Source organism: Hypanus sabinus, chromosome 29 (genome assembly GCF_030144855.1).
Source record: "Hypanus sabinus isolate sHypSab1 chromosome 29, sHypSab1.hap1, whole genome shotgun sequence".
NCBI classification, from domain to species: domain Eukaryota; kingdom Metazoa; phylum Chordata; class Chondrichthyes; order Myliobatiformes; family Dasyatidae; genus Hypanus; species Hypanus sabinus.
In genome coordinates this window covers 765,813-790,685 of record NC_082734.1, presented here as the reverse complement: position 1 = coordinate 790,685, position 24,873 = coordinate 765,813, and the positions used below count along the sequence as shown (strand labels likewise).

At 47.4% G+C, this 24,873-nt stretch overlaps 1 protein-coding gene across 5 annotated transcripts in view; it reads left to right on the top strand.

Annotated features, from left to right (window-relative positions):
* The window catches only part of kif22 (kinesin family member 22), a 97,661-nt gene that overhangs the window by 35,079 nt on the left and 37,709 nt on the right, over positions 1-24,873 (top strand). For 3 of the 5 annotated variants that reach the window (XM_059953304.1, XM_059953307.1, XM_059953306.1), the window contains 6 exons: positions 8,398-8,601; positions 9,545-9,672; positions 10,984-11,144; positions 15,582-15,791; positions 18,505-18,614; positions 19,730-19,850. In XM_059953304.1, the coding sequence (XP_059809287.1) occupies positions 8,398-8,601; positions 9,545-9,672; positions 10,984-11,144; positions 15,582-15,791; positions 18,505-18,614; positions 19,730-19,850 (934 nt within the window). Of the gene's footprint in view, positions 1-54; positions 199-8,188; positions 8,211-8,397; positions 8,602-9,544; positions 9,673-10,983; positions 11,145-15,581; positions 15,792-18,504; positions 18,615-19,729; positions 19,851-24,873 lie in introns of those variants that run through there. The other 2 variants (XM_059953305.1, XM_059953308.1) reach the window with 2 other exon arrangements.

The following is a 24,873-nucleotide window of genomic DNA, read 5'->3' as shown; positions in this document are numbered from 1 at the left end:
TTTCGGGATATTTTCTCCGGGAGGGGGAATTTTCGAAGTACAGAACCATAAAATCCTTAAAGGGGCAAAACCCACTTAGGAATTGTCTTAAAAATAACGGGAAGGGGTTCCGGTTGTTGGAAACGTCACATCCGGTGGAGCTGGCGGCAGATTCAAACGTCCTATCGGTCGTGAGGAGGCAGACGTCGGAGTGGATAGGTAAAATGCCCCCTCCCTTCACCCCACAAACTCCTCCCTTCACTCACCTCACCACTTTTACCCCGCTCCCCCATTTTCCCTCGTTCAATCACGGAGTGCTGTCCCTGGGTCTGTGAGGCTGAATGGGGGAGGCAAATGGGATTGTGTTAATAGTGGCCTGTATTACGGTGCTTTTAACTTGCCTAGTGTTGATTAGGACTACTACAGTCTCAGGGCAGCTTGATTTTCAAAGTAAATTTATTATCAAAGTACATATGTGTCACTTTATACAGCCTTGATATTCTTTTTCCTGTAGGCACATTCTCCAAATCTTTAGAGTAATAACTATAAAAGGATCAATGAAAGATTAGCCAGAGTGCAGAAAACAACAAACTGTGCAAGTGCAAATATAAATACATAACAACAAATAATGAGAACAGAGATGAAAACTTCTTCACACAGAGAGTGGTGAATCTATGGAATTCTCTGCCACAGGAAACAGTTGAGGCCGGTTCATTGGCTATATTTAAGAGGAAGTTAGATATGGTCCTTGTGGCTAAAGGGATCAGGGGGTATGGAGAGAAAGCAGGTACAGGGTTCTGAGTTGGATGATCAGCCATGATCATACTGAATGGCGGTGCAGGCTCGAAGGGCCAAATGGCCTACTCCTGCACCTATTTTCTATGTTTCTAAAGAGTTCTTAAAGTGGTTGTGGGAATCAATGGTGCAAGTGTCCCCCTAGTTATCCGCTTCTATTGAAGAATCTGATGGCTGAGGGTGAGTAACTGTTCTTGAGCCTGGTGGTGCGAGTCTTGTGCATTCTACCTGATGGCATCAGGGTGGTTGGAATATCTGATGGGTGGCACGGCATCCATTGTTTCAAGCAACATGTAAATGGGTGTAGGAGAGATGGGCAACACTGGATTTCCTGTTGGTAAATGGGACTAGCCAAGTCAGTGGTGTAACTCTTTGAGACCATAGAGTACTACAGCACAGAAACAGGCCCCTGGCCCATCCAGACGGTTCCTTGTGATCTTCTGCCTCATCCCATCTCTGCACCTGGACCACAGGTTTCTGAGGTTTCAACGATTGACAGAAGGCAAAAGAGACATATCCACCAGATTTATTTTGTTTTCCTTCTTTACTTTGGCTCAGTACAGGCAGGAGAGCTGAATAATATGGGACAGGAGAGATGTCCAATGTCCCTGACGACTTCACTTGTGAGAATTGCACCCAGTTGTAACTTCTAACACTCATCATTAAGGAGTAGGAGCTGGAACTGGATGAACTCCAGTTCATTTGGGAGGCTGAAGGGGTGATAAATTGGACATATAGAGAGGTAGTTACACCCAAGGACACAGGAAACTGGGTGACAGTCAGGAAGGGGAAAGGGGTTAAGGAGCCAGTACAGAGTACCCCTGTGGCCATTCCCCTCAACAACAGGTATACCACTTTGGACACTGTTGTGGAGATGACCCAGCAGAGGAAAGTCACAGTGATCAGATCTTTGACACTAATTTTAACTTCCCATGTATTGACTGGGAATCTCATACTGTAAAAGGACTAGATGAGATAGAGTTTGTCAAATGTGTTCAAGAAAATTTCCTTAATCAGTATGTAGAAGTCGCAATGAGAAAGTGTGCGATACTTCATCTACTGTTAGGGAATGAGACAGGGCAGGTGACAGAGGTTTGTGTAGGGGAACATTTTGCATCTAGTGATCACAATTCCTTAGTTTCAAAGTAAGTATGGAAAAGGACAGGTCTGGTCTGTGGGTTGGGATTCTATTTTGATGGAATCAGGGAGAATCTGGCAAGTGTGGATTGGGACTGGTTGTTTTCTAGCAAAGGTGCACTTGGTAAGTGAGAGGCTTTCAGAAGTGAAATTTTGAGAGAACAAAGTCAGAATAAAAGGTGAAGATAACAGATTTAGGAAACCTTGGTTTTCAAGAGCTATTGAGGCCCTGGTTAAGATAAAAAAAAAGTGCATAACTGGTATAGGCAGGTACAAGAAATGCAAGAAAACTAGATTTTCTTAAAAAAAAAGAAGTCAAAAGGGCTAAAAGAAGGCATGAAGTTGCCCTATCAGATGAGGTGGAGAATCTTCAGGAATTCTACAGATATGTTAAGACAAAGGGATTGCAAGGGACAAAATTGATCCTCTGGAAGATTAGAATGGTAATCCATGTGTAGAGCTGAAAGGGGGGGGGGGGGATCTTAAATGCATTTTTTTTGCATCAGTATTTACTCGGGAGACGGACACAGAATCTATAGATGTGAGGCAAAGTAGCTGTGAGGTCATGGACCCTATACAGATTACAGAGGAGAAGGTGTTTACTGTCTTAGGCCAAATTAGGGTGAATAAATCCCAGGGCCTGACAGGATGTTCCCTTGAACCCTGTTGGAGGCAAGTGCAGAAATTGCTGGGGCCCTAGCAGATATATTTAAATCATCCTTAGAGACGGGAGAGGCACCGCAGAATTGGAATGTTGTCCCGCAGTTTAAAAAGGACTCCAAACCAGGCAATTATAGACCAACAAGAGAAAAGCTGCAGATGCTGAAAATGCACATGCACAAACATGCGAGGTTCTTCATTGGCAAGGGTATCCAGAAAGCAAGGCAGGAGCAGAGGGAACTGTGTAGACTCCAGACAGAGTTGCAGCAACTCCTCCTCCTGCAGTCGAGGGGGGGTGGATGTCAGGGAGGAACTGCAGGAGCTGAAGGGCCAACAAGCCCAGCATTTTGCCACCGAGTCCTCCAAGATCATTTTCCAATCGAGGGTCCAAACCGTGGAGCAGGATGAGACGTGCTCACGATTCTTCTTCCAAAAGGTGCACAGGAGGAGCTCTGTGATCCACAACCTTAAGGAAGAGGACGGCTCAGTCGCGTCCTTGCAGACCGACGTACTGAGGATCTGCAGGTCCTTCTATGCTGGTCTGTACTGAGAAAAGGCCACAGACTCCACAGCCTCCCACAACTTCCTGTCATCTATCACGCAGGTCTTAGTCGAGGCAAGCGGGAGAGTCTGGAGCAGCCACTGACCCTGGACGAGCTGACTGGCTCCGTCCATTCCTTTGAGTAGGGTAGGACTCCCGGAAGCGACGGCTTACCGGTCGAGTTGTATTCGGCTCTGTGGAACCGGACGGGCCCCGACCTGCTGGAAGTGTACAACGCTACGCTCCTGGCCGGCAGCATGTCAGAATCCATGAGGAAGGTCATCATCACCCTCATCTACAAGCAGAAGGGGGAGAGGGAAGGCATCAGAAATTGGAGGCCCATCTCACTCCTGAAGATCACTACAAGATCTCACTACAAGATCCTGTCCAAGGCTATCGCCAACAGGGTCAAGTCTGCACTGGAGCAGGTGATCCACCCGGACCAAACCTGTGCTGTACCGGGCAGGAAGATCTCAGACAGCCTCGCGCTGCTGAGGGACACCATCACCTACGTGCAGGACAGGGGGGTGGACGCCTGCCTGGTCAGCTTGGACCAGGAGAAAGCCTTCGACAGGATATCGCACATTTACATGGCAGATGTACTCTCCAAAATGGAATTTGGGGAGGGAATCCGGAATTGGATCAAACTGCTCTACACGGACATCTGTAACGCAGTCCAGGTCAACGGGTGGGAAACAGCTTCCCCATCAGGTCTGGAGTCAGGCAGGGCTGCCCTCTCTTCCGTCTTGTTCGTGTGCTGCATAGAACCCTTTGCCGAAGCCATCAGTAGGGATGAGGGATAAGAGGGGTGACACTGCCAGGCAGCGGAGGGACACAAGTCAAAACCTCCCTGTACATGTCACCATCTTCTGCTCTGATCCGAGGTCAGTTCGCAGGCAGATCAGCATCTGTGAACAGTTCGAGCAGGCGTCGGGGGCCAGGGTCAACCGCACGAAGAGAGAAGCCATGCTCTTCGGCAACTGGCCCGACCGATCCAGCGTCCCCTTCACCATCAGGGCTGTTCACATGAAGGTGTTGGGGATCTGGTTTGGAGGGGTCGAGGTGTGCAACAAGAACTGGCAGGAGCGGACTGCCAAGGTGAAACAGAAACTGGGACTGTGGGGAGGGCGCTCCTTATCGATAGCGGGCAAGAACCTGGTCATCAGGTGTGAGGTGCTCTCAGGGCTGCTGTACTTGATGCAGGTGAGGACAGTTCCCCGCTCCTTCAGTTCAGAAATCAACCAAGCCGTCTTCAGATTCGTCTGGGGATCCAAGATGGAGCGGGTCAGATGACCACCATGCATAAGTCCCTGGACAATGGGGGTAAAAATGTCCCCAATGTCACCCTCACCCTGATGGCCAGCTTCGTGTGTGGCTGCACCAAGTACCACTGTGTGCCCAGGTTCTACCTGTCGCCCTGGCCCCTTTCCCGCGCAACACCCCTGTCAGCTGTCGTTGCCGCCATACCTGTCCTCCGTAGAGAAGTTCTGTCAGGGCCATCAGGCCGTGGTCAGCACATAAGGTCCTGCAGGCACTGCAGGAGACGGACAAGATGGACACAGTGGGGTGGTTCCCTGAGCAGACCGTCCAGTTCATCTGGCAAAATGCCTCATTGCCAGACCTCACCAACAGGCACCAAGACCTTGCCTGGCTGGCAGTGAGAGGGGCCCTCCCAATCCGATCCCTCCTGTACGCACGGAACGTCGTCTCCACACCCCTCTGCCCACGGGAGGACTGCAGTGAGGAGTCTTTGTACACTGTGGGTTCGCGGAGAAGGCGTGGAGGAGGATGGAAGGGTTAGTGTCGAGGTTCATCCCCAGCAGCTGCGTAACAGAGGACTCTGATCTACCGGCTGTTCCTGGGGACACACACCGAGACCAACATCCGGTGCGGCTGGCAGATCATCAACTCGGTGAAAGACGTTCTTTGGTCGGCCCGAGACTTGATAGTCTACCAGCACACGGAGATGTCCGTGGGGGAGTGCTGCCGACTGGTACATTTTCAGCTGCAGGAGTACGAGCTGAGGGATGCACTCAGACTTGGTGCAGCCACCGCAAGGGTCCAGTGGGGAAGGACCACAGTCTAGGGTTCTTCTCCCGGGGGAGTTGAGGGGTGGTGGGGGGGGGGGCGGGGTGTATACCCTTAAACAATTGTATGGAATAACAGAGCACCACGTGGGTGGTGAAAAGTGTAAAAATGTAAAGACAGCAATGGAAACAGTTGTAAAGGATTGAAAGTCATTGAATGCTTTATTGTATATAATTATATTTTTGTATAAAGTATATTTTGTTTAATTTAAAAAAATGCACAAAGTGCTGGAGGAGCTCAGCAGGCCAGGCAGCATCTAGAAAAAGAGTAGTCGATATTTTGGGCTGAAACCCTTTGGCAGGACTGGAGGAAAAAAAGCTGAGGAGTAGATTTAAAAGACAGGGGAGGAGAGAGAGAGAAACAGAAGATGATAGGTGAAACCTGAAGGGGGAGGGATGAAGTAAAGAGCTGGGAAGTACTTTGTGAATTGGTGAAAGACAGAAGGCCATGAAAGAAAGAAAAAGGGGAGGAGCACCAGAGGGAGGCGATGGGTGGGCAAGAGAGGGAAAAGGGGATGGGGAGTGGTGAAGGAGAAGCGGGGTGGGGGATATTACCGGAAGTTTGAGAAATCGATGTTCGTGCCATCATTTTGGCTTTGTGCGTGTTACATCATGTCTAACCAATCTTAGAGTTTTTTGAGGATGTTACCAGTAAAGTGGATGAAGGTAAGGCAGTGGATGTTGTCTGCTCTGATTTTTAGCAAGGCCTTTGTCAAGGCCCTGCATGGGAAGCTGGTCCAGAAGATTTAGTCGCTCAGCGTTCAGGATGAGTTAGCAAATTGGATTAGACACTGGCTTTGTGGGAGAAGCCAGAGAGTGGTAGTAGATGGTTGCCTCTCTGACTGGAGGCCTGTGACTAGTGGTGTGCTGCAGGGATCAGTGCTGGGTCTGTTGTCGTATGTCGATGATATGGATGAAAATGTGGCTAACTGGATCAGCGAAGTTGCGGATGACACCAGAGTGAATGGTAGGGCACTGAAGAGTGTGGTAGAACCAAGGGATTTGGGGATACAGTTCCATAATTCTTTGAAAGTGGCATCACAGGTAGATAGGGTCATAAAGAAAGGTTTTGGAACATTGGCCTTCATAAATCAAAGTATTGGGTACAGGAAATGGGATGTTATGTTGAAGTTGGTGAGGCTTAATTTAGAGTATCGTGTGCAGTTTTGATCACCTGCCTACAGGAAAGATGTAAATAAGGTTAGAAGAGTGCAGAGAAAATTTACAAAGATGTTGCTGGGTCTGGAGGACCTGAGTTATAGGGAAAGTTGAATAGGTTAATATTCCTTGGAACCATAGGAGAATGAGGGGAGTTTTGATAGAGGTATACAAAATTATGAGGGGTATAGAAAGGGAGTCTTTTTCCACTGAGGTTGGGTGGGATTACAACCAGAGGTCATGGGTTAAGGGTGAAAGGTGAAAAGTTTAAGGGGAACATGAGGGGAAACTTCTTCATTTGGAGGGGAACTAGCTACCAGTATAAGTAGTGCATGTGAGCTTGCATGTGAGCCTCTACCCCAATTGCTTAGATCAATTCTTACCTCACAACCTAGCTCATCATGGCCCTTGCATCTTACTGTCTGTCTGTCTGCTCTGCACTTTCTCTGTAACTGTAGCACTTTATTCTGCATTCTGTTATTGTTTTCCCTTTTGCTCCAACTCAATGTACTGATGTCTTGAATTAACCAGTATGGATGGCATGCGAGGCAGGCTTTCAGTTCACTTGAGGTGCACCAGTGCCGATCGTCAGTGAGGAGGAGATGTTATTTCTGACCCACACAGACTGTGGCCTCCCAGTGAGGATCCAGTTGCAGGGGGAGGTACAGAGGCCCAGGTTTTGGAGCTTGTTGTTGATTAGTACTGAGGGGATGACGGTGCTGAACACTGATCTGTAATCACTAAATAGCAGCCTGATGTAGGCAAGTGATCCAAGGCCGAGTGGAGAGCCAGTGAGGCTGCATCCACTATAGACCAAATGTGGCCAGAGGCAAGTTGCAGTGGGTCCAGGTCCTTGATCAGGAAGGAGTTGATTCTGGCCATGGCCATTGCTACCCCACCCAAGCATTTAACCACAGTAGATTGCGACTGGGCGATTGAGACAGCTCTTTTCCTGATTAAAATCCTTGTGATAGATCTGGGGTGAGAGTGAGAGAGAGAGAGAGAGAGATGTGAGATAAATCACATGTGGATGTGAGATAAATATATCTGAATACCTCATTGTAGCAGGGTTTATTATAACGGCAGGAGCTTTGAGACGGTGATTGCGAGAGGTTGTCAGCAGGTGAAAGGGACTTAATGGTGGGAGGTTTTCAAAAGTAAGATGCAGTGGTCTGTCCCTAACAGGATTGGGGGTGCTGGCTGATGAGGAATATTGAAGCTCTGGTCAGGAAAAAGCGAGATGGCATGTCGATGTGCTGAAGAAGAGGAAGAGATATAGGAGTATACTCGAGGGGATATCAGAGAGCGACATCGGATAGTTCTGGCATTTCGGGTAAAAGAGAATCCAAAGAAAAATCCATTGGAATGTGAATCAGCTTCATCATCAGTGCATACATTCAAACTTGAGAAATGAAAAATAAATAGGGCAAAATGTTGTTTGTGAGTTCCTGGATTGTTAAAAAAAATCTGATGGCAGAAGCTGTTTATGAATTGCAGTGTCCTCCCTGATGGTAGTGTTGAGAAGAGACATGTCTCGAATGGTGAGGGTAGTTCATCATTGATGTGCATTTTAAAGATGTGCTCAATGGTGGGCTGGGTTATGCCTTGAACGTGTAAAGCAGGAGCCGACAGCTGAGGGAAGTGGACGAAGGGGGATGCTGCATCACACTCAGCATTAACGGGGGTGTGCCATACTCTGATTGTCGAAAGTCATTTCCATTGTGATTTAGAAGCTGCAGCTGGCTGCCTGGTGTCAAGTGCCAAATATCCTGGGTATGTAAAACAGCATGTGGAAGGGGAAGGCGTATTCTCTTCCTTTGTTTAAGGAAAAGATGCACATGGCCATGGGGAAGGTATGCTCTGTGTTGAATATTTATTGTTTGTAATCTGGGGAACATGAATGTTTTTACTGTTTGTAAATAAATGATTAATCTGCCTGTTTCCTGTCTCACCTGAGTCAACATTGCAGGAATGTACTAAGCGATCAGGAGGGCATATGGCCTCGACTATAAGAGTTCTCACCCTCTCCGTCCCCTCCAGGTTGGCCATGAGCAGTCGGGCAGCGGCTGGCGAGGGGCGCCCGGGACGGAAAGCCCCCACCAGACAGGTGCAGGTGGTGGTGAGGCTGCGGCCATGTCTGGGAGACGCCCAGGGGGAGCAGCAACAGCCCTGCGTGCGGGGGGTGGACACGCAGACTCTGGAGATCCTCAATTGGAGGAATCGGGCCGAGACCATGCAGTACCAGTAAGCTGGGGGGCTGGGGGTGTCTGTCTCTGCACTCTGTGTCTCCTCTCTGTCTGTCTGACCCCCATACTCACTCTCAAACTGTCTGTATGACACCCCTCTCTTGCGCTCTCTCTCGCTCACTCAATCACTCACTCTCTGACTCCATCTGCCTCTGCTCTGCCATTCTCACACTGGTATTAGGTGTGAGGGGCTGGGGGGACTGAATGTGTCCCAGGAGGTACTAGAATCCTGGCCCGACTGAATGTTCTTTGTGTCCACCTTGTGTGTGAGTTGTGAGGGGGTTAGGGGAATGCATTTGTGCTAGGTGTCTTGGGTCTGGTCTCAGCACAGACCTCTGACCCCACCCACCATGAGGCAATCTGACCCAGTAGGTTGGGGTATGGAGGATGGGAGCAGAGGGCAAGTTGTAGGGATGGGTGTGTGGTGTTTTGGGTGTGTGGGGGATGAGGGCATGGGGTTCTGGGTGACTGGGTGTGTGGGGGATGGGGGCGTGGGGTTCTGGGTGTGTGGGGGATGGGGACGTGGGGTTCTGGGTGTGTGGGGGATGGGGGCGTGGGGTCCTGGGTGACGGTGTGTGGGGGATGGGGGCGTGGGGTTCTGGGTGACTGGGAGTGTGGGGTCTGGGGCTGAGGGCGGGGTGGGCTCATGAGATCTGTCTAACCCTACCTCCTAATCTCTCTCCCCTTCCACTCCATCCCTGTTTCCACTCTTTCCTTCCTTTCCTCCCCCTCCATCTATACTTCCACCATTCTTCCTCCTTTCCCTCTCTCCTCCTTACTTCTCTACCACTCTATACACCCCACACCCCCTCCATTCCCTTTCCTCTTCACCATCCCTCTTTTCTACTTCCCTGCTCCTCTTACACTCTGCTTCTCCTCAACTCTCTCTAACCCCCTTTACTAACTCTCCCTCTGTAATGACCCCCCAACCTTCCACATAGTTTTGATGCCTTCTATGGGGAAGACAGCACACAGCAGGAGTTATACGTGGGGTCAGTCCGACCTGTCCTGGCTCAAGTGCTCAACGGGCAGAATGCCAGCATCTTCGCCTATGGCCCCACAGGTGCAGGTGGGTCAGTGTTGGATCTCACACCGTTGTAGGTACGGGCTCGTGGGTGCAGGTGGGTCAGTGTGGGGTCACACAGGTACGGGCCCATGGGTGCAGGTGGGTCAGTGCGGCGTCACACAGGCACGGGCCTGTGGGTGCAGGTGGGTCATTGCAGGGTCACACACGCCATGGGCAGGAGTCCACAGGTGCAGGTGGGTCAGTATACATACGGATGACAATAAACCTGAATGGAAGTTGAAAGTATAGGGAATGTCAGATGGTGGAGAGGCAGATGCATTCGGAACATTTCAGGGACTCAGACAGGCACATGGATGAAAGAAAAATGGAATGCTATGTGGGAGGGAAGGGTTGGGTTGATCTTAGAGTAGGTTTCAAGGTCAGCACAGCATTGCGGCCAAACAGCCTTTACTGTTCTGTGTTCTAAATGAAAATAAAAACTCAGAATATGTGTTGTAAAAAGTCTTTGAAAGTGAGTCTGTAGGTGATGAAATCAATTCAGAGTAGTGGTGAGTGCAGTTATCCATACAGGTTCAGGAGCCTGATGTATGTTGGGGAATAACTGGTCCTGACCCTGGTGGTGTGCTGAACTGTGTCGGCAACTCATGCAGTCACAAGCAGAGCAGATCCCTGCGACGTGCCCGGATCGATTTATTTCTTACACTTTCATTCATGCTTGCAGTCTATGTCCTGGACCCAGGCCCAGCACACACAGATGTAATCACAAGGAAGACGCCCCAGCATCTTTACCTTATGAGGTTAATGAGGTCCACTTGTCACCAAACACCTAAAACAAACCTCTAGAAGTCATATCACAGTCTGGGATGGCAATTCAAATTCACAGGAATGTTAGAAGCTGCAGAGAGTGGTGGACTCAGCCTGCTACATCCCAGACATATTCAATCCACCATCGGTTATATCTACAGGAGGCCCTGCCTCAGAAAGGTATCATCCACCATCAAAGATCCCCCACCCCATCTGGGCCATGCCATCTTTTCACAGCTCCCATCGGACAGGAGGTACAGAAGCCTGAAGTCCCACACCATCAGGTTCAGGAACAGAGACTTCCCTTCAACCATTCGATTCTTGATCCAACCGACACAATCCGAATCACTGTCTCAGTACAGAAACACTGTGACCACCTTGTGATACAATGGACGTTTTTTGTTCTAGTCATGTTCTTTCTTTTAAGGGTTATGTATAATGGATGCTTTTCTTCTGAATGTTGTGTATCTGATGTTGCTGTAAGATTTTTGACTGCAGCTGTTAGAAAATAAACTTGTACATCTGACAATGCACCTTGTTTTCCTGCAGGTAAGACACACACCATGTTGGGAAGTCCCGAGCAGCCAGGTGTAGTGCCCCGTGCCCTCCTGGACATCTTCCGCATGAGCAGGGAGCAGAGCGACCAACTTGGGGGGCCAGAGTGGACTTTCAATATTAGCATGTCCTACCTGGAGATCTACCAGGAGAAGGTAAGCAAGGTGGGTGGGTCTGAGCAAGATGACATTATGTGGAACAGAGGGACCAATCGGGACAGGTACATGGCTCCCTGAAAATTGTGTCAGAGGTAGGCAGGGCAATGAAGAAGGGATTTGACACTCTGGTCTTCATCAGTCAGGGCACTGAGAATAGAACTTGGAATGTTATTTTGCATTTTTGTCAGTTGTTGGTGAGACCACATGGAGTATTGTGTTCAGTTTTGGTCGTTCTGTTATAAGGAAAGATGCTATTAAGCTGAAAAGAGTGCAGAGGAGATTTACAAAGATGTTACCGGGACTCGAGGGACTGAGTTATGGATATCATTGGGCAGGTTTGGGACTTTATTCCCTGGAGTGAAGGAGACTGAGGAGTGACCTTACAGAGGTGAATAAAACCATGAAGGGCACAGAGGGTGAAAACATAGTCTTTTTCCCCCAGGGTGATGGATCTGATGGATAATGTTTCACCCAGAGATGGTCTGTATCTGGAATGAGCTGCCAGAGGATGAAATTGAGGCAGGTACATTAACAACATTTAAAAGACCCTCAGACAGGTCCATGGATAAGAAAGGTTTAGAGGGTATGGGCCAATTTTGGACAATGCAACTGGTCTCTCCTGTCATAGATAAAGTAGGCTGCCAGTATCTTTACCAGGCCAGAAACATCCAATGTCAGACGTTATGTATTTAAGGTGAGAGGGAATCATTTTAAAAGAGCCGTGTAGTGAGGAGACACTTTTGACGGAGAGTGGTAGATCCTGGAACGTGTTCCTATGGGAGGTGATACTGAGTGTGAAAGGCCAGTCCTCTGCCATGGGTAATTGTAATTGGTTTAGTAGTTTCACTTTACTGAGGAATGGCTATCCGTAAAGATGATGTGAATGTATTAAGAGGAATAGACAAAGTGGACAGCCAGCACCTCTTCCCCAGGGCACCACTGCTCAGTACAAGAGGACATGACTTTAAGGTAAGGGGAGGGAAGTTCAAGGGGGATATTAGAGGAAGGTTTGTCACTCAGAGAGTGGTTGGTGTGTGGAATGCACTGCCTGAGTCAGTGGTGGAGGCAGATACACTAGTGAAGTTTAAGAGACTACTAGACAGGTATATGGAGGAATTTAAGGTGGGGGGTTATATGGGAAGCAGGGTTTGAGGGTTGGCACGACATTGTGGGCCGAAGGGCCTGTAATGTGCTGTACTATTCTACGTTCTACCTATCAGTATCTCGAGTGAGTACAGGGGAAAAACAATAATGACGCAGAATACTGATGACACAAAGGTTGGGGGTGTTGCGGATTGTGTGGAGAGCTATCAGAGGTTACAGCGGGAAATTGATAGGATGCAAAACTGGGCTGAGAAGTGGCAGATGGAGTTCAACTATGATGGTAGAATATAGTATTAATGGTAAGACTCTTGGCAGTGTGAAGGATCAGAGGAATCTTGGGGTCCGAGTCCATAGGACACTCAAAGCTGTTATGCAGGTTGACTGTGTGGTTATGAAGGCATATGGTGCATTGGCCTTCATCAACTGTGGGATTGAGTTTAAGAGCTGAGAGGTAATGTTGCAGCTATATAGGACCCTGGTCAGACCCCACTCGGAGTATTGTGCTCAGTTCTGGTCGCCTCACTACAGGAAGGATGTGGAAACTATAGAAAAGGTGCAGAGGAGATTTACAAGAGTGTTGCCTGGGGAGCATGCCTTATGAAAATAGGTTGAGTGAACATGTCCTTTTCTCCTTGGAGCGAAGGAGGATGAGAGGTGACGTGATAGTTGATGAGAGGCATTGATCGTGTGGATAGTCAGAGGCTTTTTCCCAGGGCTGAAATGGCTATCATGAGAAGGCACAGTTTTAAGGTGCTTGGAAGAAGTACAGAGGATATGTCAGGGGTAATGAGCAGCGTGGTGAGTGCGTGGAATGAGCTACCGGTGACAGTGGTGGAGACAGAAACAATAGGGTCTTTTAAGAGACTCCTGGATAGGTACATGGAGCTTAGAAAAATAGAGGGCTATGGGTAACCCTAGGTAATTTCTAAAGTGTTCAGCACAGCCTTGTGGGCCGAAGGCCTGTATTGTGCTGTAGATGTTCTATGTTTCTAATATGAAGTGTACCCGACTTCACTGTCTTTCACATTGTGGCTCTTGCACCTCATTGTCTGCCTACATTGCCCTGTCTCCGTAACTGTTCACTTTATTCTGCACTCTTTTACTGTTTTACCTTAGACCATCTCAATTGTGTGACGGGATCTGTATGAACAGTATGCAAGTCAAGCTTTTCATTGTAACGTTCGAAGTAAATTTATTATCCAAGTACATATATTTCACCCTATACAACCCTGAGGTTAATTTCCTTGTGGGCATTCACTGTAAGTACAAAGAGACACAATAGAATCAATGAAAAACTACACACAAAGACAGACAAACAACCAATAAATTATGCAAATACAAAAAGTAAAACAAAATAAAAGTAAAATAAATAATACAGAAATATGAGTTGTCCAGTCATTGAAAGTGAATCCATAGGTTGTGGAATTGGTTCAATATGAGAGTGATTGAAGTTATTCACTCTGGTTCAAGAGCCTGGTGTTTGCTGCTCCTGAACCTGGTAGGGTGGGCTTCTGTACCTCAAGTCAAGTTTATTGTCATTTCAACCGCAAACTGCTGGTACAGTACACAGTAAAAATGAAACAACATTCCTCCAGAACCCTGATGCTACATGAAACAGCACAAAACTACACTAGACTATGTGTGACAGCACAAGGCTACACTTACTCCTTCTGAATGGCAGCAGTGAGAAGAGAGCGGTCTTTAATGATGGATGCTTCTTTCCTTCAACACTGCTCCTTGAATGTGCTCAGTGGTGGGGAAGGCTAGATTGTGATAGATTGGATGACCTACTGGGGGAAGTTGCAGCAACCTGGTCTCTGGCACGATGGCCCAGAAGGGAAGGGGGGAAGAAGAAGATTGCAGTAATGATAGAGGATTCTGTACTAAGAGAAGTAGGCTTGAGATTCTGTGGATGTGATAGAGACACCTGGATGGTATGTTGTCTCCCAGATACCAGGTTCAGGGATATCTCTGATCAGGCCCAGGGCATTTTAAAGGGAAAGATGAGCAGCCAGAAGTCTTGGTCTGTACATATTGGCAACCATGACATAGGAAAAGGTTGGAGGTCCTGAAGAGAGAACTTAGGAAGCTAGGTAGAAAGCTGAAAAGCAAGATTTCCAGGGTAGCAATCTCTGTATTGCTGCCCATCCCACGTGCCAGTGAGGGTAAGAATCAGATGTGAATGTGTGGCTGAGGAACTGGTGCAGGGGCAAGGGTTTCAGATTTCTGGATTATTAGGATCTCTTCTGGTGAAGGTACAACTTGTACAAAAGTGGTGGGTTACACATGAACGCGAAGGGGACCAATGTACTTGTGGGCAGGTTTGATGGAGGTGTTAGGGAGGGTTTACACTAATTTGGCATAGGGATGGGAACTGGAGTTAAAGTGCTGACATTGGGGCAGTTGGTTACCATCTGAGGCAACATGTAGTGAGGCTGTGAGGAAGAACAGGCTGATGATGGGGCAAAATTGTTGGTGGGATGAGTTGCAGTGTAACGGGACAAAATTGAAAAGGACTGAGGGTGTTATATTTGAATGCACGTTTTTTACGGAATGAGGTGGATGATATTTGTAGCGTAGCTAGACATTGGCAGGTATGACATTGTGGGCATCATTGAATTGTGGCTGAAAGAAGATTATTATTGGGAGCTTAATGTCCAAGAATACACATTGTATCAAACAGATATGCAGGAAGGCAGAGTAAAAAATGAAATCAAACCCTTAGAAAGAGGTGACATAGGATCATTGAGGGTAGAGTTAAAAAAACTGCAAGGGCAAGAAGACCCTGATTGGTGTTATATACAGGTAGCCAAGATGTGGCTAGAAATTACAATGGCAGATAGAAAATGCATGGCTTTTAGAGCAGTTTGTGGTTGAGCCCACTAGAGGATCAGCTGTTCTGGATTAAGTGTTATGTAATGAGCTAGATTTGATTAGGGAGCTTAAAGTAACCTTTAGGAGGCAGTGATCATAATATTATAGAATTTGCCCTGCATTTTGAGAGGTAGAAGCTCAGGTAAGATGTAGCAGTTATAGTGTGCAGTAAAAATAATTACAGAGGCACAGAAGAGGAGTGGGCCAAAGTTGATTGGAAGGGGATACTAGTAGGGATGATGGCAGAGCAATAATGGCTAGAGTTTTCTGGGAGTAATTAGGAAGGCGCAGGATGGGCTGAAGGGAATGTTCCTGCATTGTACTACTCTGAGGTACTTGTGCATCTAGCAATGAACTTTACTTTGACTTTACATTGAGAAGCAAAGGCTATTTCTGTTAGAATTAATTGTATTCCTGAAGCTCACGACTGACCCTGTCTGTCCTGACCATCCCAAGGTGCTGGACCTGCTGGAGACACGGAATGTGGACCTGCCCATCCGCGAGGACCGCAACAAGAACATCTTTATCCCCAGACTGAAGCAGCAGACTATCAGTAGCTTTGCTGAGTTTGAGCTCCACTTTCTGCCTGCGCTGGAGAACCGGACCACGGCCAGTACCAAACTCAATCTTCGCTCCAGCCGCAGTCACTCTGTGCTGCTCATCAAGGTACCCCAGCCCCACACACACAGAAGATTACTAATGTCTTGCAAAGTCCATTCCTACTCTCTGTCTCTCTGCATCCTGTGCCTCTTTTCCCTCTGTGTCCTTCCTTCCTTCTGCGCACAGACTAATCTCTCTCCATTCCTCCCAATCTTCCTCCGACCCTTTCTTCTAGTACCATCCAATCTCCCTCTGTCCTTTCCCTCTCTCCCTCTAACCCTCATCTCCTTCATCTCTCTCACACCTCTCCAGTCTCTCTGCCACCTCCCTCTCTCTCACCCCATCTCCTTCCTCTACCTTGTCTGTCCAATCTCTCTCCGATCCCTCTCTCCTCCCCTGCGACCCTCCCCATCTCCATCCTCTCTCACCTGTCCAAACTCTCCATCCCCTTCTTTCTTCCCTGCGAACCCCCCATCTCCATCCTCTCGCTCGTGTTTGTCCAAACTCTCTCCGTCCCCTCCCTCCCTGCGACTCCCACCATCTCCATCCTCTCTCTCGTGTCTGTCCGATCTCTCTCTGTCCCCTCCCTCTCTCACGCCTGTGTAATTCAGGAATCACTGGGGTCAGGGAGAGTCCCAGAGGATGTGCAAATCTCAATTATAACACCCCAGTTTAAAGGGGAGAGTTACAAAAGGCTGGTAATGATCAGCTGGGTAGCCAGAACTCAGTAACTGGTTGAATTTTAGAGCCCATTATCAAGGGTGAAATTTTGGAGCATTTTGATAAAATAGGAAGATGCCAGCACAATCTCACCGGACCAATCTGGTGAAATTTTTTTTGTATAGGTAATGAGCAGGAGAGCCAAAGGAGAGTCACTGGATGTTGTTTACTTGTATTTTCAAAAGGCCTTTGACAAGGTGGCGCACGTCTGGCTACCAAACAAGCTGAGAGCCCATGGTGTTAGAGGCAAGGTGCTAACATGGAGGCATTGGCTGACTGCGAGTGGGGAAAAAGGGGGATTGGCTATTTAGCCCATTGAGTCTGCACCACCATTTGATTGTAGCTCATTTATTCTCCTTTTCAATGGCATTCTCCTGTCCTTTCATATAACCATATAACAATCACAGCACGGAAACAGGCCATCTCGGCCCTCCTAGTCCATGCCGAACTCTTAATCTCACCTAGTCCCACCTACCCGCACTCAGCCCATAACCCTCCACTCCTTTCCTAATTATGAGTCTATCAGCTTCTGTTTTAAATATACCCAAATGACTTGACCCCCCACAGCTGTCTGTGGCAATGAATTCCACAAATTCACCACCCTCTGACTAAAGAAATTTCTCTTCATCCTTTTCTAAAGGGACGTTCTTGCATTCTGAGGCTATGTCCTCTGGTCCTCAAGTCTCCCACCATAGGAAACATCTCTCCACATCCACTCTATCCAGGCCTTTCAATATGCAAGCTCCAGTGAATACAGGCCCAGAGTCATCAACTGCTCCTCATATGTTAACCCTTTCATTCCCAGGAACATTCTCCAGTGCTTGCACGTCCTTCCTAAGATGAGGGACCCAAACCTGCTCACAATACTCCATGAGCAGTCTGGCCAGTGCCTTATAAAGCCTCAGCATTACGTCTTTACTTTTATATTCTAGTCCTTGAATGCAGACATTGCATTTGCCTCTCAAAATTAATTTGCAGGTTGACTCGGTTGTAAGGAAGGTGTGTATAACATTAGGGTGAATTTCGAGAGCACTGGGACATGGGTGCAAGGCTGTAATGTGAGGCCTCACAAGGCATCAGTCAGACAACTCAGTATGGGGCCCACTCAGAGCTGTTTGGGGCCTGTATCTAAGTAAGGATGTGTAATCCCTGGAGAGGGCCCAAAGGAGGTTCAGGAAGTCAATCCCAGGAAAGGAGAGTAGTCTAACATTTGTACTTGATGGTTGAGGGATGGGCTATCTCATGAAAACCACCTGGATACTGAAAGGCCAGGATAGGAGTATCCAGGATCTGAAGGCACAGCCTCAGTGAGAGGGCATCCGTTTAGAAATGGATGAGGAGAAATTTTAGCTAGAGGTTGGTGAATCTGTGGAATTCATTGCCATAGGCTGTTGTGAAGGTGATGTCATTGGGGTAGTTGATGCAGAGATTGATAGGTTGTTGATTGATAAGGGAGTTGAGGGTTACGAGGAGAAGGTGGGAGAATGAGGTTGAGGGGGTAAAATTAACACTGACTGAATGAGAAGTAGACTTGATAGGTGGAATGTTTTAATTCTAGTGTTTGTGGTCTGATCCTCCTCCACACATCTCTTTGATCAAACTGTGCTCCCAGTGGCTATCACCAAACACAATTTCTCCTTCACTTCCTGCTGGGGACGTCTGCTCAGTGATAGGCTCGGTCACTGGTTCCCTCCATCACTGTTGTGAGGGCTTGTCCGGCCACCCAACCCACTACCTTTACTGTGCCAGGGATCAATGGAGGGCAGTGTTTGGGGTGATGATTGAGTGGGCTGGAATGTCCTGGAGAGTGGAGGATTTCTCTTAATGTGAGAGAACAACACTTAATGGGGAGTGGATGGGGGTTGTTATGTGCACAGACAAATCCCATCCCAGGGAAGTGAGTAGTGACCCAGTAGTGGGGGGCAGGTATTGTGGCGGATGTTGTGTGCATGGACTAACCTCACCCCGGGGGGTGGGGAGCGTATCCCTGATCTGTAGATGGGGAAGAGGTAATGTGGCGGATGTTGTGTGCATAGTCCAACTCCCTCCCTTCCTGCAGGTGGTGAAGATGGAGCGGGCAGCCCCTTTCCGGCAGCTGACAGGCAAACTGTACCTCATTGACTTGGCTGGCTCTGAGGACAACAGGCGCACGGGTAATGAGGGCATCCGGTAAGTGAGGGGATGTGGGGCTTGTTGGGGTACATGAAAGGCCATGAGCGTGATGGGGGAGGTGTGGGAGCCCGACTCCTCTCTTCTGCTCTTTCCCCCCATCATCCTGCACCCTCAATTGCTCAATCTTCACACACTATACACGACACCTGCCTCCCCTGTCTGAACCCTTGACCCCCCCCCCCCCCATTCCACCACCCACCACAGCCACCTAGAGAAACGGGGATTTGCAGGGCCAGGTGCTGACACTCATGTTATCCAGTACTCAGTCCAGTAGTTTAAATGTGAATTATCAGTGTGCTTACGAGTGACCCAAAATTCAATGCAACACATAAAATGCTGGAGGAACTCAGCAGGTCAGCCAGCATGTATGGGGGTGGACTAAACGGCTGGTGTTTCTGTCCAAGACCCTTCATCAGGATTGGAAAGGAAGAGGACAGAAGTCAGAATACGGTGATGGGGAGGGTGGAAGTACAAGCTAGCGGGTGAGAGACAATAGACAGTAGGTGCAGGAGTAGGTCATTCGGCCCTTCTAGCCAGCACCGCCAGAGGTGAGACCAGGTGAGGAGGAACATGGATGGGTGGAGGAGGGGAGAATGAAGTGGGAAGCTGGGAGGGGCACCCTGGCCTTCAGCAGTCAGGTCACTGAGGATGTTCAGTTGCGGTTGTACAAGACGTTGGTGATGTCGCACTGGGAGTATTGTGGTCTGTTCTGGTCACCCTTCTATAGGAAAGACGCAGTTAAACTGGGGAGAGTGGAGAGGTGATTTATGAGGATGTTGCAGGGACTTAAGGGCCTGAGTTATGAAGAGAGGTTGGTCAGGCTGAGTCTTTATTCCCTGGAGTGAGGGGCAACCTTATCGGAGTTTAAAATGATGAGTGGCACAGAGAAGGTGGACGGTGACTGTTTTTTTTCCCCAGGTGGGAGAGACCAGAACTAGGGGGCACAGGTTTAGAGTGAGGGTGACCCAAGGGGAAATATTTTCACTCAAACGTTGGTGAGTATATGGAACAACTGCAAGAGGAAGGGGTTGAGGTAGGTACATGGAGGGGTGAGTGTGGGAAATTGAGACCACTGTTTCCTTACCACTCCTAACCGCTGTTTCTTGTTGCAGGCTGAAGGAGAGCGGGGCCATCAACACATCCCTCTTTGTGCTCAGCAAGGTGGTGGATGCCCTGAACCAGGGCCTGACCCGTATCCCCTACCGGGACAGCAAGCTGACCCGTCTCCTCCAGGTACACACCTGCAGCTGTCATCATTTTGCGCACTACCCCTTTCACTTTTCACCCTTAACCCATGACCTCCTGGTTGTAGTCCCACCCAACCTGCTTACATTTACTCTATCAATACCCCTCATAATTTTGTATACCTCTAACAAACCTCTCAACCTTCTACATTCTAAAGAATACAGTCCTAACCTATTCAATCTTTCCTCATAACTCAGGTCCTCCAGACCCGGCAATATCCTTGTAAACTTTTCTGTAATCTTTCAACCTTTTTTACATCTTTCCTGTAGTAAGTGACCAAAACTGCACACAATACTCCAAATTAGGCTTCACCAACATCTTGTATAAATTCGATATAACAGCCCATCTGCTGTACTCAATACTTAGATTTATGAAGGCCAATGTACTGAAAGTTTTCTTTATGACCCTCTCTACCTCTGAAGCTACTTTTAATGAATTATGGAGCTGTATACCTAGGTCCCTTTGTTCTACCACACACCTCTGCCCTTCTGTTCACTGTGTAAGACCTACTCTGGTTGGTCCTATTGAAGTGCAAAACCTCACATTTGTCTGCATTAAATTCCATCTGCTATTTTTCCAGCTGATGCAGAGCCCTCTGCAAGCCACGATAGTTTTCCTTGCTGTCCACTATGCCCCCAGTCTTGGTGTCATTTGCAAACTTGCTGATCCAGTAAGCCATATTTTCATCCAGATCATTGATATAAATGACAAACAACGGACCCAGCACTGATCCCTGCAGTACACCACTAGTTGTAGGTCTCCAGTCGGAGGCAACCATCTGCTACCACTCTGGCTTCTCCCATAAAGCCAATGTCTAATCCAATTTACTACCTATATAACCATTACCATATGGAAACAGGCCATCTCGGTCCTTCTAGTCCGTGCTGAATGCTTACCTTCACCTAGTCCCACCTACCTGCACTCAGCCCATAACCCTCCATTCCTTTCCTGTCCATGTACCTATCCAATTTTTTTTAAATGACAATATCAAACCTGCCTCTACCACTTCTACTGGAAGCTCGTTCCACACAGCTACCACTCTCTGAGTAAAGAAATTCCCCCTCGTGCTACCCCTAAACTTTTGCCCCTTATTTTAAATTGAAGCAAGAGTTGGAGAGGGAAGAAGTAAAAGAAGCTTGGAGAGAAGCTGTTTTTTTTTAACTGATTGGAGCAAAGAGGTGAGACTGCGCAGGCGCGTGACGTGGCACGCCAAAGGTTTAAAAGAAAGACCGCCATGTACAGCGGCCAGCATTGTAGCGGCCATTGTCCAAGTGGACTGAGGCAGAGTGGGTCGGCTTTGGCTCAATCAGGCTTTGGCGAGAACAGGCAGAGGTGAGGTTGAACGGGGCACGTCAGTGCAAGCGGTGCAAGTCGACCTCTGAGATCAGCGGGGGAATTTAAAAAACAAGCAGAGGCTGAGTATGAGCTTCACTCCAGGTAAGGTAAGGCCGGGTAAGCTCCTTTAATTAATCTAATTAGCTTAGGAGTAGGTAATGGAGGCAGCAGTTAGGGCAGTTGTGTGCTCCGTTTGCAGTACGTGGGAGTCAGGGTGAGCACAGCTGTCCCTGATGACTACACCTGCCAAAGGTGCATCCAGCTGCAGCTCCTGACAAACCAAGTTAGGGAGCTGGAGCTGGATGAACTTCAGATCATTCGGGAGGCAGGGGCAGAAATAGACAGGAGTTTCAGGGAGACAGTCACCCCTAGGAATCAGGAGACAGGTAGTTGGGTGACTGTCAGGAGAGGGAAGGGGATTAGACAGAATGAGCAGAGCACCCCTGTGGCTGTTCCCATCAACAATAAGTATACCGTTTTGGATACTGTTGGTGGGGATGACCTACCAGGTACAAGCTGCAGAGGTTGTGTGTCTGGCACTGAGACTGGACCCTCAGCTCAGAAGGGAAGGAGGGAAAAGAGGAGAGCAGTAGTGATAGGGGATTCGATAGGGGGACAGATAGGAGGTTCTGTGGAAGAGATCGAGAATCCCGGATGGTCTGTTGCCTCCCTGGTGCCAGGGTCCGCGATATTTCAGATCGAGTTCTCGGTATTCTCAAGAGAGAGGGTGAGCAGCTGGATGTTGTGGTCAATGACGTGGGTAGGAAGAGTGAGAAGGTCCTGAAAGGTGAGTTTAGGGAGCTAGGTGCTAAGATAAAGGACAGGACCTCCAGGATAGCAACCCTGGTGCGTTTAGAAATAGTAAGATAGTGCAGATCAACACGTGGCTGAAGACACGGTGCAGGAGGGAGGGCTTCAGATTTATAGATAATTGGGTAGTTTTCCAGGGAAAGTGGGACCTGTTCTGGAGGGACAGTTTACATCTGAACTGGAGGGGGACAAATATTTTTGCAGGTAGGTTTGCTAGAGAGGCTCCAGTGAATTTAAACTTGATACGAGGGGGGAGGGGAACCAGAGTGTAGGAACAGATGTATTGGAGAAGGAAGAAAAAGAAGACAGTAAAGTTCTTTGTACTGTTAGAGATAAACTGAGAGGAAGAGGTGGAGAATTTCATAAATGCATTTATTTTAAAGCTGGGAGCATTGTAAGAAAGGTGGATGAGCTTAGAGCATGAATCGATACCTGGAAATATGATGTTGTAGCTATTATTGAAACATGGTCGCAGGAGGTGTGTGATTGACAACTAAATATTCCTGGATTTCATTGCTTCAGGTGTGATAGAATCGGAGGGACAAGGGGAGGAGGTGTTGCGTTGCTTGTCAGAGAAAGTATTACAGAGGTGCTCTGGCAGGATAGATTAGAGGGCTCGTCTAGGGAGGCTGTTTGGCTGGAATTGAGGAATGGGAACGGTGTAGTAACACTTATAGGGGTGTATTATAGACCACCTAATGGGGAGCGAAAATTGGAGGAGCAAATTTGCAAGGAGATAGCAGATATTTGTAGTAAGCACAGGGTTGTGATTGTAGGAGATTTTGATTTTCTGCACATGGACTGGGAAGCCTATACTGTAAAAGGGATGGGTGGTTTGGAGTTAGTAAAATGTGTGCAGGATAGTTTTTTGCAGCAATACATAGAGAAGGGGCATGGATCTTCTGTTAGGCAATGAGATAGGTCAGGTGACGGAGCTATGTGTTGGGGAGCACTTCGGGTCCAGTGATCACAATGCCATTAGTTTCAATATAATTATGGGGGAGGATAGGTCTGGACCCAGGGTTCGGATTTTTGTTTGGAGAAAGGCTAACTTTGAGGAGATGCAAAAGGATTCAGAAGGAGTGGATTGGGACAATTTGTTTTATGGGAAGGATGTAATAGAGAAATGGAGGTCATTTAAAGGTGAAATTTTGAGGGTACAGAATTTTTATGTTCCTGTTAGGTTGAAAGGAAAGATTAAAGTTTGGGAGAGCCATGGTTTTCAAGGGATATTGGAAACTTGCTTAGGAAAAAGAGAGATATCTTCAATAAATATAGGCAGCATGGTGCTCGAGGAATATGAAGAATGTAAGTAGAATCTTAGAAAGAAATTAGAAAAGCTAAAAGAAGATACGTTGCTATGAGAGGTTGCTATGGTAAGTAAGGTGAAAATAAATCTGAAGGGTTTCTACAGTTATATTAATAGCAAAAGGATAGTGAGGGATAAAATTGGTCCCTTAGAGAATCAGAGTGGACAGCTATGTATGGAGCCGAAAGAGATGGGGGAGATTTTGAACAATTTCTATTCTTTGGTGTTCACTAAGGAGAAGGATATTGAATTGTGTAAGGTAACGGAAACAAGTAGGGAAGTTATGGAAACTATGACGATTAAAGAGGAGGAAGTACTGGTGCTCTTAAGGAATATAAAAGTGGATAAATCTCCAGGTCCTGACAGGATATTCCCTAGGACCTTGAGGGAAGTTAGTGCAGAAATAGCAGGGGCTCTGACAAAAATATTTCAAATGTCATTAGAAATGGGGATGGTATTGCTCATGTGGTTCCATTGTTTAAAAAGGGTTCTAGGAGTAAGCCTGGCAATTATAGGCCTGTCAGTTTGACATCAGTGGTGGGTAAATTAATGGAAAGTATTCTTAGAGATGGTATATATAATTATTTGGATAGACAAGGTCTGATTAGAAACAGTCAGCATGGATTTGTACATGGAAGGTCATGTTTGACAAATCTTATTGAATTTTTTGAAGAGGTTACAAGGAAAGTTGACCAGGGTAAAGCAGTGGATGTTGTCTAAAATGGACTTCAGTAAGGCCTTTGACAACGTTCCGCATGGAAGGTTAGTTAGGAAGGTTCAATTGTTAGGTATTAATATTGAAGTAGTAAAGTGGATTCAACAGTGGCTGGATGGGAGATGCCAGAGAGTAGTGGTGGATAACTGTTTGTCAGGTTGGAGGCCGGTGACTAGTGGTGTGCCTCAGGGATCTGTACTGGGTCCAATGTTGTTTGTAATATACATAAATGACCTGGATGATGGGGTGGTAAATTGGATTAATATGATACTAAGGTAGGTGGATAATGGAGTAGGTTTTCAAAACTTGCAGAGAGATTTAGGCCAGTTAGAAGAGTGGGCTGAACGATGGCAGATGGAGTTTAATGCTGATAAGTATGAGGTCCTACATTTTGGTAGGAATAATCCAAATAGAACATATATGGTAAATGGTAGGACATTGAAGAATGCAGTAGAACAGAGTGATCTAGGAATAATGGTGCATAGTTCCCTGAAGGTGGAATCTCATGTGGATAGGGTGGTGAAGAAAGCTTTTGGTTTGCTGGCCTTTATATATCAGAGCATTGAGTATAGGAGATGGGATGTAATGTTAAAATTGTACAAGGCATTGGTAAGTCCAAATTTGGAGTATTGTGTACAGTTCTGGTCACCAAATTATAGGAAAGATGTCAACAAAATAGAAAGAGTACAGAGAAGATTTACTAGGATGTTACCTGGGTTTCAGCACCTAAGTTACAGGGAAAGGTTGAATAAGTTAGGTGTTTATTCTTTGGAGCGTAGAAGGTTGAAGGGGGACTTGATAGAGGTGTTTAAAATTATGAGGGGGATAGATAGAGTTGACGT